This window comes from Bidens hawaiensis, unplaced genomic scaffold, assembly GCF_021521415.1.
Source record: "Bidens hawaiensis isolate Kalapana, Puna unplaced genomic scaffold, B.hawaiensis_p1.1 tig00002735_1, whole genome shotgun sequence".
Classification (NCBI taxonomy): domain Eukaryota; kingdom Viridiplantae; phylum Streptophyta; class Magnoliopsida; order Asterales; family Asteraceae; genus Bidens; species Bidens hawaiensis.
The window spans coordinates 2090250-2108061 of NW_027491147.1; the positions used below are offsets into that span (position 1 = coordinate 2090250).

Consider the following 17812-nt stretch of genomic DNA (forward strand, 5'->3'; position numbering starts at 1 on the left):
CACAACTACTATTGGGATAGTAACACCCCGATAATCTAGTGGTTGCGGTTTTGAAAACATCAAGAAACTTGGCGAGATATTCTATGGTGGTCCAAGCTCCAACCAGAAACATATCGGCCTAAAAAACATCCGAAAGAGTATGATGAAAGACTTTTAAACAATCCTTTTGTTTTATTACACACTCAAGCATAGGACTAAAAGCTTTTTTACCTGTTTCTTTACAAATTTCTTTAAAGTCTTTATGTTTTTTTGCCACTTCTAAAAACATCTTGTAACTACAATCTAAAAAATTTTATACCCTCCACAAGATATCACTAGAATATTGGCCCGTGTTAGACACATGTAGAAAATATTTCAAACGTTATATATAAGTAGATATCATAAAAACTATTTACCTTGTGCTCTACAAAACCACAAGATGCAAAAAAATATGTATAAATGGTGGAATGAGAAACTGTTATACAAATCATTGAATTATTAAAATAATAGTCATACTCAAAAGGAGAACAAACAATCAGTTATAAATAATTAATGTGGTCAAAATTGGTTTTTTAATCATCTGAAAGGAAATAGTTGGTTATGATTATAAAAAACATTAATTAGTGAGGTTATAATTCTAGAAAAAATATTAATTAGTGAATTATGTGGCAATTCTATAAATAATAACCGAATGACTTAGAAGTTTATGTGGACGTGCTAGCTGAAGGTCATGTGGACATCTTGTATTGCTTTAATAATATAGTAAGATTCTCGAGCCCATATTGAACAACTAAATTAATAATATGGGCGACTCATCGAGTTTGGAAAAAGTTGCATTCACAAGGCGGTTCATATTTTATTTTTAGTTTCTCAACCGCCGCGGTATTGTTTGTGGCATTATCAAAAAACATTGAAAATATTTTCCTTTTAAATCAAAAGTTATTATATATTTTAGAATTTTAAATAACTTTTGGCCGGTATGTGGATACGGAAAGTTATCAAACGTGATGGTACGTTTCATCATTTGCCAAGATACCGGATAGACCCAATGAGCGGTTACGCAAAGGTACGATTCCGGTTAACCATGTGACGCCGACCAAACATTACTAGTTATGCTCACACTTGTTTTTAAAGTTCTAAAAATTTTTAATCACTTCTTGCACAATTCCACAAGTTTAAACAATGTCGTCTAAGGATAGTACGACTTACGTGAGTGTAGTGAGGTTGAAGCGTCTCTCGAATCATGGTCGTTAACCACGAGTTGTCAAAGTGGTTAAACGGCAAAGCCTCTTGAATAACGAATTCGCCATCCTATCATGAATCGTTTTCATGTTGTAAGAAAATAGTGTACCATATCCACCCAATTCGACTTGGTCCGATTCGTGAATTTCTTTTTAACGCATTGCAAAACTTTCTTTCAATATGTTTTCTTAAAGTTGAGTTCGAATCTTGCTTCAATAGAGTGCCACAATATTTGCAACGAGCCTTAAGTTCCCCGCTTTCCAACTCCACCAAATCCCAGTTGGCCTATACTTCCGGGTTGCGGTTATGCGGGACGGCCTTTTTAACCTTTGGGTCGTCGGGTACACCGACCGGGTCTATAAAAACAGATGAAGAAGCCGCCTTCTTCTTGCCTTTCATTTTGTTTGCACTTGCCAGACTACTGGTGGTGAGAGTGAAAAAAATGGAGGTGTGGGTGAGTGTAAACCGAGTTTTTTTTGTTTTTGCGTTCGTTAATGTGTTTTTGAGTTGGGTACTCAACCATTTGAGCTAACAACTATTTATACTAAGTGGGGAGGTCGAAAACTTGTTCTAGCGGCTCTTTAACGGTCAAAAACGGCTATAATGTCGTTGGAACCAGCTCTTTAACGGTCAAAGAACGGCTATAATGTCGTTGGAACCGGTTCCAACGGTAAAATTTGCAGATCAACGGTAATGCCCGGTGGAACCGGTTATTTCGGATAGGAACTGATTTAAACATATGGAGGGTGGAACCAGGTGGGGATTTACGGGTAGGATCGAGTCTGGACCGTGTATTGGCCCACCGGGTATGCCTGAAACCAGGTATTTTATGCACCTCTATTTGTGTGTAAGCTTATGATAACTGATAAAGATTAACACGACTCCATATTGTTATGTTGTTCTCCTACATTAATTGACGAACACATTACGATAAACCTAAACAAAAACATTCCAAGAACAAATAATACAAGATAAGAAGATGATACTCATGAAAGATGGCTGATTGGACAATAAACCATGATTAGTGACTCGACAAATGAATGTGACAATGAATAGGAGATGGCAAATCACACATGATATTCTATACAATGTATGTGGTTTTGAATCTTTTATGGTTTAAAGTAAAACAAAGGTTAAATAAATATGAAAAACAAAAATATCAAAATAACTTTATAAGAGTATTGTCTTGTTGAATTTGAGTAGGGGTGTAAATGAGCCGAGCTCAAACTCGTTCAGACTTAAACTTGGCTCGTGAGAAACTCTTCAAACTTGAGCCCGACTCCTTTATTATTTATTATTAATAATATTTATATGAGTTATCTATTTTTATCATAATCATATATCATGATAATTGTTATAAAAATATACATAAATTAGATAAATAATATGCCCGTCTAGACGTTTACCCATTCGAGTCAACTCAAATTCGACAAATGATTCTAGGGCCTGACTCATTTATCAAACAAATTTATTTTTAAGCTCGAACTCAAAGATCTAAACATGGTTTATAACGAGTCGATCTAAAGCGGCTCGACACGTTTACACCCGAAATAGCTTAATTAACGTGGAGTGGACATGTGTAAATAATAATAAAAAGTAGGTGGTGAAAGGCTCCAGCTCACCTCGGCCCGTTTAATCGATAATAATAATCTGATCCATAAATAAAACCAACCCACTCCCCAAATCCCAATTCAGTCCCCTGGAAGAAAATCAATTCATTAATTTGGGGGCACCAATTTTATTTATTTATGCCCTAATTTCCCCTATATTTTACAATCAAACGTTTCTGGGGAACCAATTAATATTATTATTATTATGGGCTGTGCAGGATCATCCCGTGCCAAATCCGACGGTAAATTAATCTTTTTATGTTGCATGTTTGATTGTATATGCTGATTTTGGATCTGGGTTTTAGCTTAATTTGTATAAACTTTATCTGGGTTATTCTTAATTTGGTGTTTTGAGTTAGGGTTTTACTTAATCTGATTGATTTTCAATTGGGTGGTAGGGGTTTAAGGGTTTAATTTTGTATGAAGTTGTTAGTTAATTTGTTTAGGAAGCAAAAGTATTATTGATTTTCAATTGGGTGTTTGGGGTTTTAGGGCTTTTTTTGTTGATGGTTTCTAGGGTTTCTGTAGTTAAACTTATTTTCTTCTCAAGTTTTTTTTTAATGGTTTTATTAAAAACTAGTGTTTACGTCGATACAAAAGGCAAACGGACAAGTTGCGCCGCTAGCTCTTTTTGGATGGCAAAATTATGTTGTTTAAAAATAACATTTGTGGGGTCATAACATTACTGATCATGACCTGCTGGACACGACTAAGTTGCTCTACAGACTTGGGCGCTAGGAAACCAAAAGTATAAAAGTGTATAATATTTATACTTGTTAAATTATTTGTTGCTTGGTGTTTTAAGATACAATGGAAGATACACTAATCTTGTGAATAGTACATTGTGAGACAGACATATGGCAAAAATATATGAAAAAAAGGAGTCTTTAATTGTAGGTAAAAGGAAAAAAAAACTCAACAAATTTGACTTAAGTCGGCAATGCGTTTTCTGTAAAATAAGTTGCTTACGGGTGTGGTATGATGGTCCCGACTTTCTTTGAGTATTTTATTCGGATTTTAGTTAGCTATTAGTGGCTTTTACAAGTTTCAATAAAGGTTTTTGCTTGTAGACAGTCGGTCCATTAATTATAAAGCCGCTCAAGGTTTGTATGCAGCATGAGTTGGTTATTGGCGTGGCTTGATGTTCCCAACTTTCATCAATTACTAATGGCTTTTATGATGTTTTAAAAAAAGTTTTTTTATTTAAATATTAGTAAAAGGCCATCAGTTCTAAAGTCGGCATGGTTATCGAGTTGCATAATGGTGTGGCTTGATGGTCCCAATGAGTATATGTTTGGGAGTTTTGGTAGCTGTTAATGGTTTTTATGACTTTTAGTAAAATTTTCTTGCTTAAAACATTTGGGCCAGCAGTTTTAAAATCGCGCATGGTTGTGTGCAGAATGAGTTGAATATTGGTCCCAACTTTATTTAAGTATTCCTTTGATTTGTTAGATTTTAGTTGGCAGCTATTAATGGCTTTTATGAATTATGATATTTCGGGCCATCAATTCTAAAGTCGTGCATAGTTGGCTGCAGAATCACTTGCTTACTGCGGTGGCCAGATGGTCCCAATTTTTTTAAGAGTATCTATTTGATTTGCCTGATGGTTTTTCTAACTTGAACTGTCAATTATGTGGTATTTGAGTAAGGTGTGGTTAACACACACGCATAAATCTTAAAAAAGTGTTTGATTGCTGGCTTTTGCTTAATGATGTGGGACTTTGGTTTCTTCTTTATTGCAGAAGCTATTAAAAAAATAACAAAACCAAAACCATGGAAGCACTCTGAACCAATTACAGGGGAGCAGCTCAAGCGTATGCGTGACGAGTTCTGGGATACTGCTCCACATTATGGTGGCCGAAAAGGTAATCGCAACTTCCACTGGTTAGCAGGGTATTGGTAGGGCCCTGTGAGTTTTCCTTAACGGGTTCTCATGATCACCAATTTTATTTATTTTTTTCATCATTTTAGACCTTTAAATGTGAATATTGAATATGGTTCTTTAATTAGTTTTTAATCATTGATTATTCGTGTATAGTTAAGTAAATGTAAAATTGACAATATATGTCCGTCTCTGTTTTCTGATTAACAATTATTTTTTTAATATCAGAAATTTGGGATGCACTTCAAGCAGCTGCAGAGGCCGACTTAACCCTTGCACAAACAATAATAGAGAGTGCGGGTGTCATCGTTCAAAAGGCTGATTTGACTGTATGTTATGATGAGAGAGGTACACATTCATTGAAACTTCGAGTTTCTTGATTATTTAAAAAAAAATCATTTTTATAATCAATTCCTTGGTTATCGCAGGTGCAAAATATGAGTTACCCAAGTATGTTTTAAGTGCGCCGACAAATTTGATCCGTGACAGTTGAGATTGGAGACGTTCAGACTCGTTTTCTAGCCTAAAGACGTAAATCATGTATATGTTTAGTTTTGGTTTTATTGTTTTTGCTTGACGAAAAGGTAACCTGGTTTGATCTTTTTTCTTTGAATTTGATATTCATTTTCAAGATGTTTGCTAGAAATATTATGATGAGCAGTTTCTAGTTGCTATTGGTGTTTTGGATATTGTTTTTGCCCGTTTATGCCAGAAGATCGGTTTCTTTTGGTAACTATATCAACTGTCGTGTCTTATGTGAAATACTTAGGAAGACAAGAACATGTCCTCGGTTGATCTTAAAGATCGAGAGAAGTTAATGTGAGTTTTAACGGGCCAGGGTAGTGTTTGAAACTCAAACGCCACCTTAAACAAGTATAAGGTCCACCATTATTCATTCCGGCTTTGCCCCCCTAAAAGTCGACCCAACGCAAAACGACATGTTAGTTGGTTTTTATATTTGTTTATGTAGGTGCTAAATTTGTTATGAACAGAAATTTTTCAACTAGAGATGTATCATTAAATTTTATTAAACATTAATGGTGTCAAAGCCCAAAGGTTATGAAGTATGAATCATATTATTAGGCCCATCCCAACCAGCCCAATAAATTGAAAGAACCTAGGGGAAAATAATAGCATGTAACTTACATGCGAGAATGACTAATAGAAAAGAATAACGAATATGATGAATGTATGTAGCTTCTTTTTCCATCTCCTACTCTTTTAACTCTGATTCCCGTCCGTTTTGAAATGCTCTTCGATTGTAATCATTACTGTCCTATATTATTGAGTACTCAGTCGTAACCTTCATATTGAGTAGAGTACTCAGTCCGTTCATATTGAATCAATAGAACCCAGCTGGTTAATTACTTATTCGATTATCTTCCTGTTGTGTTAAAATTGTATCACAACATTGTCAAATCTGTGTAGCCGTGTAACTTCATATCAACAAATAAAAATTTTCATGTTGTATATAGAATCTCCTTGTCTACGCTTTAGAACAAGTTAGATAAGCCGTGTTTTAGTCAACCCGTATATACACCATGCTTGAATTTGTGTTTCTGAAATAATTTTCGAGTATATTTAAATATTCTCGGCACATCGTAGAGTTGAGTGCCATCCACGAAAACATATCTTATAAATTCGAAAATATTCTCTAATTAAAATGAGAGGTTTGGGTGCATAATGGGTCTGGATGGGTTTTGGACTTGAGTGAGGTCCAGTTCAAACAGGTTTAAAGAATCATTGGCTGAGAGTCATAATAGGTCCATTGTTACATTGTTTTTTTTTTTTTTTTATTTTTATTTTTATAGCCAGTGGCCATGATAGGTGGTATGGAGGTAGCGATTGACATGTTGAGGCCGCGTGTAGAGGTGTTTAAAAATCGTTTGATGGATTAAGATTCAAACGGTTCAGTTTTCACAGTTTAATAATCTAATGCTTTAGTCTAGTTTGAAACTTGAAACCGTCACCATTTTTATTCATAGCTACTTTTCAATTTTTGGAATACATAATTATTAAACATGACAAATAAAGACTCTCGAAACATGCAATATAAGGTATTCGGTACGGGACGAGTATTATGGTATCAGACATGGTATGTAATTAGTTTTAATAACTTTTGCGGGCATGAGATGGGTTAATAAGTGATGCATGATTTAATTACCCGCTAAATGCATACTCGTTTTTTCGAATCATACCAGTAAATGTTGTCCTTTTGTTTTATTTTCTTTTGTCTCCGGGTAAGAGAGTAGTCTACTAAGTCTACTAATCCACTAACTTGTTCAGTTTTTATATCTCTAATTTTCTTGATTAATAGTATTATTTGAAATTTTGAATAACAAGAAGTGTACTTGGGAATCCAAACATGTAAGTTGTAGCCTATAACAACTATACCCGGCAGTTAATTAGCAATTGTTAATCGAATGATATTAGACATGATATGAGACACAATTTCACAATAAGGGATTGGATTGAAATATCACTATCCATCTCAAACTTGTTTCATTGTCATCCTTTGTATTTAAAATTATAACACAACCTAATAACTTAATAAAACAGTCGTTCTTAATCGTTAAACCATCGAACAAATGGATCCCATTGACCCATTCACCCAAGTCCCAACCCGCCGGTGAGTCGAAGCCCTAAACACCCATAAAATCTTTATACTAAAATCCGGTCCACATTTAACTTTCAAAATATAATCCTTTTTACAAGATAGTGCAAGTATCTAGATACCCTTGGCGTTGAGGTAAAAGTTGAATTTAAAGTTGGGGAAGCAGAAAATATTAAAAGAATGGTAGTCGTTGTACACATGTGGATGCCATGTGCATTTATTCAAACAACACTATTCTAACGTGCAAATATTTTCAACCCCTATATCCATATATTAATTAATTAATAATAATTTCATCATCGACTCACCTTTGAAACCATTGAGTCGAACGTGAGGGGGGCATAGCCTAGATTCTTTTTGAGTATATGAGGACCCTCATCACAACTTGATGATCTTGAAATTTTTGATATCGAGGCAAAAATTGATTAGGCTAAAACGGATCGATTAAGACTGCGAATAATATGAAATGATTAGTAAGTAGGTTATGAAAATTAATTAACAAACAATATATTTATAAGAAAAAGCTATAATTGTGTAAAATGAAATGTTTTTTTGATAACTTGAATTATGAATGGTATTTGGTAAAAGCTTCTAGAATTAAAAAATGTGAGAGAAAAATAAATAAAAATAAAGTTCGTATGTATAACTTGAGTAGGGTCATGAGTTAGATATAAACAAGTTAAACAAGAACATGTTAAACAATGTAAACAAATAGCCTATCGGAAATACAAGGTTTGTCCCTTTGAAAGACCCTGATGGTAAAGTGGTGTGTCGTGTGGCCGTGTGCCACACAATCAAAAGGTTGAGAGATCAAATTCTGTAATATATATAGGTTGCGGTGTAATATCTTATAAAAATATAGGAATCGTTACCTTTTATGGGTTTACGAAGACCTAGGTACCCTGCCCTAAAGGGCCGGATCCGCCACCGCCCATAAGTAAAAAAGAACACTATTGAAAATGGTAATTTGGTAACTTTTAGAATATAGTTGAAATTGAATTAATACTAAACAACAAATAATTCTTCTAGTAAAGCTGAAGCAGGGAAGTACATTGTTAGGTGAACAAAAATTTATATGGTCAAAAAATTGGATTCGAACAGATTAATGTAGCATAATTTATAATGTTTGACCAAAAATGTTAGTTACCATTTAAATGTATGTAAAATTTAACTTTTACAAAATTGATAGGTGTATCCATAAATACAAAGAAGTAAAGTTAAAGAGAGTACTGGGGTTGGGAAATATTTTAGTTTTATATTTTTGGATGCGTATTATATGTTGGGGAATCAGAATTTTTTTAAAACGTTTTTGGGTTTTGCATGTCAGAACCATGTGTGGTAAAATAAAATACAAATCTTACTTCAAATATAATAAACATATAATTTTTAACTTTTTTACCGTTTAACTAGGAATTTATTGTTTTATTATTTGAAAAAGCATAGTTGTACTTGTAGTCTTGTAGATATGTTGAGAAATTGTAGATGTTGACATGGTGTTTGGCAGTTTTTAGGCATTATGTAAAGAGTTGAAAACTTATATTATAGGGGTTATAAATTAATAAGACTAAATAAAATTTCAAGACAATCGTTCGGTTACATTTTTGAGTGTATTGTGTTGACGAATATGTATTTACACATTTAACGCACCGTTAGCATTGTCATAGACTCATAGGAAAAATGGGACTTCTTTATGTTACGAGATTCAACTTGAGAGTAAAAATGTATGTACAAGAGTGATATTGAGAGTGAGTGGCATGCAAGAAAGTGAAGGGGACTACCCTCTTACGAGGAAACTAGAGAGGCGGAACTAAGAGATGGTCAAGAGGGTCCATTGATCGTCTTATTGCCAGAATTTGTAAAATTTTCATATATAATAGTCAGATTTCTTCAAAGAACATGGGTCTACCCCTTATTATAGTCGAAAAAGAAGAGAACTTTGTGATGACTCTCTAAATAAGAAGTTTTGGTTTGGTCACTATGTGAAAAAGAGGCATTTATACATGTACGTGGTTTGGGCTATTGTGCCTAGATCCGTTTATGTGCATTTATTTAGTAAACAAATCAAAATGAACAAGAATTTTTGTTCATGTTGTTAAATAAGCGAGCATGAACACATATATTGTTCAATTCATGAATGTTCATTCATTTACGTTTGTTTATGTCAGTTCTTTTATGATCGTTTATGTTTATTAATATATTCATTTAGTTTGTTTTGACACATTGCCTTGTAATGCTGAGCGGAAGCAATACACTAATAAAAGAGAGAGAATTATCAAAGAAAAAATGGTTTTGAAATTTAAAACGATTACAACATAGCCCTTTATATAGGGGAAACATGAAACTAATATATTATATAAGGGCCTAATTATTATTCGAGCAACACTTATTTACTTGGCTAAAGGGTGGTATCTTAAAGGGTGGTTTAGAAGAGATCAAACTTAATTTCTTGATGACCAAAGTATCTATTCTAAAATAAGCTTATTTATTTTTTTTAATCTGATTTGTTTTAGAGTGAGGTTATTTTTTCATCCTAATTCTAGGTTACTTGTTCCATAAGTAGTTTGCATATAAAAAAAACTTGATATGGTTTATTGTTTTTATTATGTATCTTCTTTTAGTTTTCTTTTAATAGAAAAGAGTCGTTCACATTTGAACAACATCGATTGTGTCTTGGGTCTTGACTTGATTATTCACTTATTTAAATGTAAAACTACTTACGTAGGACAAGAAAACGTGCCAAACTAATTTTAGAAAGATTTGAATGTTGTGAAACTTGGGAAAGTCTTCTCTTGCAAAATTGAGATATTTCTGTTGGTTGATAATGGACCTCGAATTCCACTTGTAGGCAAGACTACGCCCTTTTTACGTTAAAAGGTAATGGGCCGTGTATTTCCGCAAACTAGAAACGTGGAATGCATAAACATTGTGCAATCCATAGACACTGATGGTCCATGAGAGGGGAAGGTCACAACAGTGAAAGGGGGGAAGAGAAGAAATTCGTGCTGCCCGTGAGGAAGGAAAGAAAGAAAGAAAGAAAAGTCGTTGGCTTGTGAGGATATGATGACGAGCATGGTAACGTGATGACCTCTTTGACCTTCCGCTTTCGTGATGATATAACTAATGACAAGTGGTTTGCCCCCGTGAGAGTTAGAACAACCCTCTCATAATCATAGCCTACAATCTACATACTACCGGACCACTAAACAAGACCTTCACTTGAACTCATTCATCGGATTTTCCAAGTATATATAACACAATCAAGTGTAACTATACACCTTTTTTTCTTTTTAAGGTTGTGGGCTATAAGATGTATATTTTTCTGACCTTTGATGCAGGAAAGATCCTATTCCCTATAAAATTACTAAAATATTTTATAAACTAATGAAACTTTGTCAACAAAAGTTATGTTTAGTAAGCAACTTTTGACCAAAATTTGATTCTACTTGCTTGTAAAAATTATAATATTAACAGCCGTAACTTTTTCTGACTTGAAAGCTGTTTGTGTATTCTACCAATGAAGTATACTTTTTACTCATGGAAAATCTATGCCATTTTTAAATAGAAAAATATTTTTAACGATAATTTGGATCATTAACGAAATACTGATTCACCTGATTATTTTTATTTCATTCTCAGGAAGAAACTCACTATGTGAGAAAACCATTTACCCAACCTGAAACCCTCTATATTTTGTAAATGGTGAGACTTATATCAGAAACTTTCCATTTTTAAATGGGATATTGGTTTTTAATACTCCAAATTTTCTCTCATTGGTAGATAAAACTCCCAACTTTCGATTTTTCATCCACCACTCCCAACTTTCACCCTATTTTCATGTACCATTCCCCGTCTAAATGAACACTAACCTCGTTAATGTTTTGGACTAAAATTGTCATTCAAATTAGTTGAGGGAGTAAAAGTGTAAAACAGAAATTTTATTTTTGACACACAACCTCCATTTCCAGTGACCTCATTTTTCCGGCAACCTCTTTTTTTCCGGCGAATTTAATTTTTCCGACTATCTCGTCTTTCAGAAAATGGAGATGGTTCAGAGGTGTAAAAAGGTGATAGAGATCATGAAGATTGTGCACCGGTGGAGATATGATGAAGATGGTGCTTGCCGGAAACCTGCAACTCGATTTTCCGGCACGCAGGCGATCCCGGAATGTGGGTGGGTGACACACTGGTGGTGGCGGGGGGCGGTGGGCGGTGAAATGATGGATATGGTGTTCGCCGGAAACCTGCAACTCGCCGGAAAACTCAAATTCATATGTGAAGCTCGGTGAAATGATGGATATGGTGTTCTGAAAGACGAGATAATCGGAAAAGTCAAATTCTCCAGAAAAAATGAGGTCGCTGAAAAACGAGGTCGCTGAAAATGGAGGTTGTGTGTTAAAAATAAAATTTCTGTTTTACCCCCTCAACTAATTTGAATGACGTTTTTAGTCCAAAATATTAACGAGGTTAGTGTTCATTTAGACGGGGAGTGATACAGGAAAATAGGGTGAAAGTTGGGAGTGGTGGGTGACAAATCAAAAGTTGAAAGTGTTATCTACTAATGAAATATTTTTGTGTCTCACCTCAACTGCTTGAACTACGGATCATTGATAACAATTTATATACAATACTTTCCACATGTTCAGAAAACCCTTAATAAGTTATCACATACTAATCAAATATCTAAATTATATAATATATTATTAATCAACTATGATAAAAAAAAACTGCACTGGCTGTAACTATAAATAAAGTCATAATCAAGTCATATTTTGTAATAATAGTAAATATAGCTTTAAATTAAATAAACTCTTAACTAATATATTTTATTTAATTTTCCATGTTGTCCAGCGGGTGGAAATTAGATGCTCAACTATAGTAAAAAACAATGATATTTGGTATAAAACACAATTAGTATTTATGACATGTACGTCGTGACGGAATCATTAAACTGTTTCAAAAACATATGTGAAAACATTAAACAACGCATACACGCTGAACCTGCTAACTCACACATGAAAAATAAAACAAAAAAGCTCTTATGATACTCTAGGTGGTTCGGTGAAGTTTTATAAAAAGAAAATGTATATTAATATAGAAATGTATATTTAGTATTAGTTAAAATTCTCATATAGGGAGCCCTTTTGTAAGGAAAAAAGAAATAGTATTATGTCGTAAATCAAAATAATCAAATAAGAAAGGAGAAAATAATAACAGAAGTGGGGACACTATGATGAGAAACGGCCAATCAAAAGTATTAAAATTGAATAGTAAATTTATGAGTGGTGTTAAATCTCTAAATTAATATATAGTTTAATATAGAAAGGGAAAAAGAAACCCATAAATACATCAACATTAGGAAAACTTCTTGATGGCACACAATAGTAACGAATCTTAGATCATAACGGCAGCATCAACATGCATGAAAACGAACAAGGGCGAGAGATATATGTTATGTACACTTAATGCAGTACTTGTTGTTTTTAGCATGTTATTGGTTTTGTATTAAACACATTAGACATTCTAAAGATCGAACTTGTATTATTCATATATATAGAATTGCATTGTGTAAATATAAATACAAGACTAGATACTCGTTTAACCGAAATGATTTGGTTGTATATATGGAGATATGATTCATTTACATTGAAAAAGACTGACATTGTCTAGTTCCAAAGGAACAATCACTTAGGTTCTTGAACAAAGCTCATATTAGTATTATGATATTACCCTTTTTAATCTCTCACTCACGTAGTACATGTATCGAGTGTCGAGAGCAAAGGCTTTAGCTTTTTGTGTAGTTCACTTAACTTGCGGCTACGCATGAAAATTGGCAAGAAAGATATTACATTGTGAGCACATATTAATATTTTAATTCTTTCTATAAAGTTACAAATCTCTAGATAACTGTCACGTGCATTAAAGAAGTTAATTGGTCATATTTGTACGTGCTATATCAAGGGAGAATTTGGTAATTTTGGAAATCATTAATCTAGTGAAGATGTGTTTATGTAGGCATTTAGGCACGTGCCATGGTGTGATTTTTTTCTTTTTCTTTTTTAAATTACCAACTCCATAAATTTCTAATTTATCACCGTATAAATAAATACCCTTGTATAACTAATAAGGGCTTATGGTGTTTTCTAAATTGTGAGAAATAAGGGTGTGTAGTATAGTTGTACTTGATTTCTAAATTGTTATCGATAGAATAGTTAAGATAAATGTTAAAAATATATATTTTTATATTGTGATCTTCTCGCGCCCTTGCAAAGTGGTTTTGTTATGGTCCATAATCCATAACTTCTCTTGTGCTAATGTTCGACTTTAGATATGTAACAAAATAACATTTCTAATGTTTGTGCCACAAGACCTATCTCTTGCGTCAACATAAGTAAATGGATTCATCACTAGTGAGAGTTTAAGATAATTCATATGCAAACCATCTTTTCATTGAGAAACATTCTTTTATATAGATAGATTAGACATTGGCATATACAGTTCACTAGCATTTAATACAATAACTAGGAGTGCCCTGTATGACTTACCATGCTAGAAGCTTGTGGCAATCAATGGCATGGTTATTATGATAATACCATGAGTTGGTGCTTTCTCTGTAAAAGAAAAAATGTTGGTTTAAGTAAGCCTAAAAATCATGTATTCTTTTACATTGCTATCTTTTGTACCTTCAAAGTAGAGTATTTGTAGAATGAAAAAATAGATATAATTCAACTATTGTTAACTAATTAAGCCTTTTATTATAGCAACGAGAGTTTGTCATCACATGAATAGTCATGTCAGTAGGGTCGTCTTCGAGAATCGTGAAAATTTTTTTTGCCGACGGTGAAAAAAGTTAGGTCATATATAAATTAGTTGAGTAATTGAGTTTAACCATTAAGAATGCATTTTTTTTTTCAAAAAATCTATATAGTTTTTATTAATAAAAACTCGGGCCTATCGAGGTGTCGCGGGCCGGGAACGGTCAGCCATCTGGTCCTGCCTCATAACCGGCCTTGATGTGGAGCGGTTGTGTTAGATTATGACATGGTTCATCAAATACTCACACGAGTTAACATTTTCTTTTCATACTAACACACGTTCTATATCACTGCCGGCGCATTTGATGTTTACCTTGATTTTGTGCTGAAACCCAAATTTCCTACATTGTTTTTATGGATCCAGATCAACAATTTCCTATATTGTTTTTATAGATCCGGTCCAACAAACGAAAATCATCATATTTTGATGAATATGTTAAAAAAAGCTAGCATTATTTTGTTTTGCTTACACGGTAAAGTTTAATAATGTTCACTTTACATGGGCAATTTCTTAGTTGGGTATGATCTTTATTCTTTAGGCTAAAGAAATATAAAGTAAATAAAAAAAACATGATGAAATCAACATTTTTAATATTTAATATTAGTTCCTTTTTTTTTGGTATTATAGTCAAATGTTAGGTTTATTAACTTCGTTTTCAAACAACAAGCCATTTAGACACCATTTTAAAATCATACTGCTTTTTTTTTCCATGTAGCATATTTCATTTTCTTGTTTTTAACTCTTTGTGTATTGTTGCATTCTCTAACTACATGCACATGGTTTTGTTCTTGATACACTAACATGTACATCTAACACCATCCATCCATGCCAACTCATCGAACCATTCACATTAGTACATTACAATCTTCAACCAAAGCAATTCCAATCATTTTTAATACGTTGAATCCGGTTTAAAAAACGGGAAATGACTTGTAGTCAAATAGAAACGGTCCAAACGGATATGCATTGTAAGTTGCCAATGGCACGATGTCTCTGCAAAAGGAAGAGTCATGTTCATGTACATGTTCTGAAGGTAACTAATATGATTTTATATTATTCCTTGTACAACATATGATTGTAGGTTGCTTATGTCCAAAACACACTTACTGCTTATCATACCATACAAATGCATTATTTAGAGGTATATGTTTTTAGTGAATAAGATGTAAGTCTTTTGGAACATCCATCTAGCTAATAAGACTACCTCCACAAGTAACAAGGATAAGGAAACTAATCACTAATAAATATTACAACATACCATTTTGTAAATTATTCTTTTCATCACATTTATATTTTACATACATACTAATCACTGATAATTACAACATCCATTTTATGAAAATGATTATATCTCTCACACTAAAATTAGGGGGAGGAGGCGCCCTTTCAAAGTAAAAACTACCCTAAAATCCAACCATTTCTTCACTGTCACATTAGTTTTACCCTAAACTATTCTAAATCTAAGTGGTGACGCCACTTATTTTAATCATCATAAAGAATTTTCATTAAAAATTACCAATGAAATTAAACACAAATAAATAAATCTAAAAAATTTAATTAAAAATAAAAATTACTTAATTTAAACTAAAAAAAAGAAACACAAGCATACGAACTTTAAAAAAAATCTAAAAGTCACGGTACTTATAAGTCGGGCTTCTCTTTACAAACGCATCGAAGACCATTTGATCCTTCAAAAGGAAGTGGTATTTTCAGGGTACGATCACTGTAAGCCTTGAAAATATTTGTGTTTGGAATTGAAACATAGGTGGTTAGAATCGGTAGCCTTGTGGTTGTTGACTAAACATTTGTTGCGATGGGTTTTGATTTTGACTCGGCCTTGAACCACCTCCCTACCCAGTACCCACTCAAGATTTATCTGAATCCACTTAGTAGAAATGTTGTGTTTGTGATACCCACACTACCCGAGCCAAGGTACCCGCTACCATCCCCGCCCTCCTTCTTAAGAGCGACTAAATTTTCACAAAATTCCTACTTTATCACGAAATTTGACTAACTTTTGATCTTTATTAAAAACAAATTCCTTTATATGATTTATTTCATATATACCCTTATAAACACTAGAAATATCATATATACATAAAAAAAACTTAAAATATCATTATGTTATTATAAAATAATTAAAATATCATATATACCCTTACAAAATATTTAAAGTGTCATATATACTCATATTCATTAATAACAATTTAATAAATGACCATTTACCGTTATTTTTCTAAAACTTTAAATTTCATATATAACAATTTTATATTTGAGATATCTTGGACTTCTATAATGTAAAGAACCCTTATGCCTATTTAATTTATAATTTGAGTTGCTAGTGATGTGCTAATCAATATGTAATTTTTAATTAAAAAATTGAAGATCGAGTTATTAGTTTGGGTCAATTTTCTAAATACAAATATAATAATAAAAAAAAGGTTAAAGCCGATCTAAATAGTTTATTCTACGTAACCGTAAGATAATTTGTTAACATAACCATATCATATTTCTTAAACTAAAACTCTTAGGAAAATATAAAAAAATGTTACTGCAAAATCATGATAAAAGTAGAAGGAAAAATAACACAAAAGGAAAAAAAAAACACCCATGGCCCCGTCTGTACAAGAAGTCAAAGACGAAAATTTGAATTTAGAGGGGTTTCAAGATTTGGGTAGTTATATAGGATTAATGGTACCTTGCAAAATAAAAGGTGTCAAATTCAATGATTATTTTAAATCGGTGGGCTTACTAGATCATCCATATTGGTGCAAACATTATATGCTTGGCCATTTTGCATCAAATTTGGTATGGTAAAGTTAGTATAACATCATTTATCACACTAATTTCTAAACTTTTATTTCAATTAATATTTTTCTTATTTTACGCCTTCATATAAATATTCAATTATTAAATATTCAACATAAAAAATAAAAGTACTTTAGCATAAGATATGTTAGATTATCCGCAACACTACAAGTCGTTCTTAAGCAACACACTACATTAACTTTTTGCACAGATACATTTTTACCCCAAACACTACCGTACCCCTCATTTCACATGTAACCTACTTTTAACAATTAAGATAACACTCCATATCATCACAAGCAGCGTAAGTGTTCTTGCATTGTGGGTGCATAAATCATACGATATACGAGTTTATAACCTTTTCAAACGACTATATCTCTATACAAATATATACCTAGATGTTGCATGTCCTATACAAGCATATACACTACAACCGACCATCTTATACAAACATTAACAAGGGCGGAACTACCTTTATGGTACAAGGGTCAACCGTCCCTTGTGAAAATTGTCTTCTATATTATTATACAGTATTAATCCTGACTAACCCCTATAAATGTATAGTAACAGCATATAAAAAGTTTTTCGACCCCTGTAAATTTTTTTCCTAAATACGTTAAATTATATATATATATATATATTTATTAATTAGTAATTATTATATCAATTCAACAGGGGTAGTGAAGTAGATGGTTTGAGTTATTAAGATTCAAACACACAAACTTTTACTAGATTTCAAATAATTGTTTCACTCAAACATACACACACACACATCTCTAGTTTATTATTAGGCTGAGGGGTGTGGGGCTTCAACGGTGGCGCTAGAGCCCCTCCGCTCGCGCCCCCAGGCGCTAACACCACACC

The 17812-nt window shown here is 32.9% G+C and overlaps 2 protein-coding genes across 2 annotated transcripts in view; both read left to right on the forward strand.

The window, feature by feature from the left end:
* LOC143620949 (putative alpha,alpha-trehalose-phosphate synthase [UDP-forming] 7) overlaps positions 1-17812 on the forward strand; it is a 178346-nt gene that overhangs the window by 67583 nt on the left and 92951 nt on the right. The window lies entirely within an intron of this gene.
* LOC143620892 (uncharacterized) lies at positions 2840-5430 on the forward strand. Its single transcript, XM_077092475.1, has 4 exons — positions 2840-3073; positions 4574-4696; positions 4942-5061; positions 5142-5430. Exons 1-4 carry the CDS (start codon positions 3037-3039, stop codon positions 5204-5206), a joined length of 345 nt encoding a protein of 114 aa, XP_076948590.1. The 5' UTR covers positions 2840-3036; the 3' UTR covers positions 5207-5430.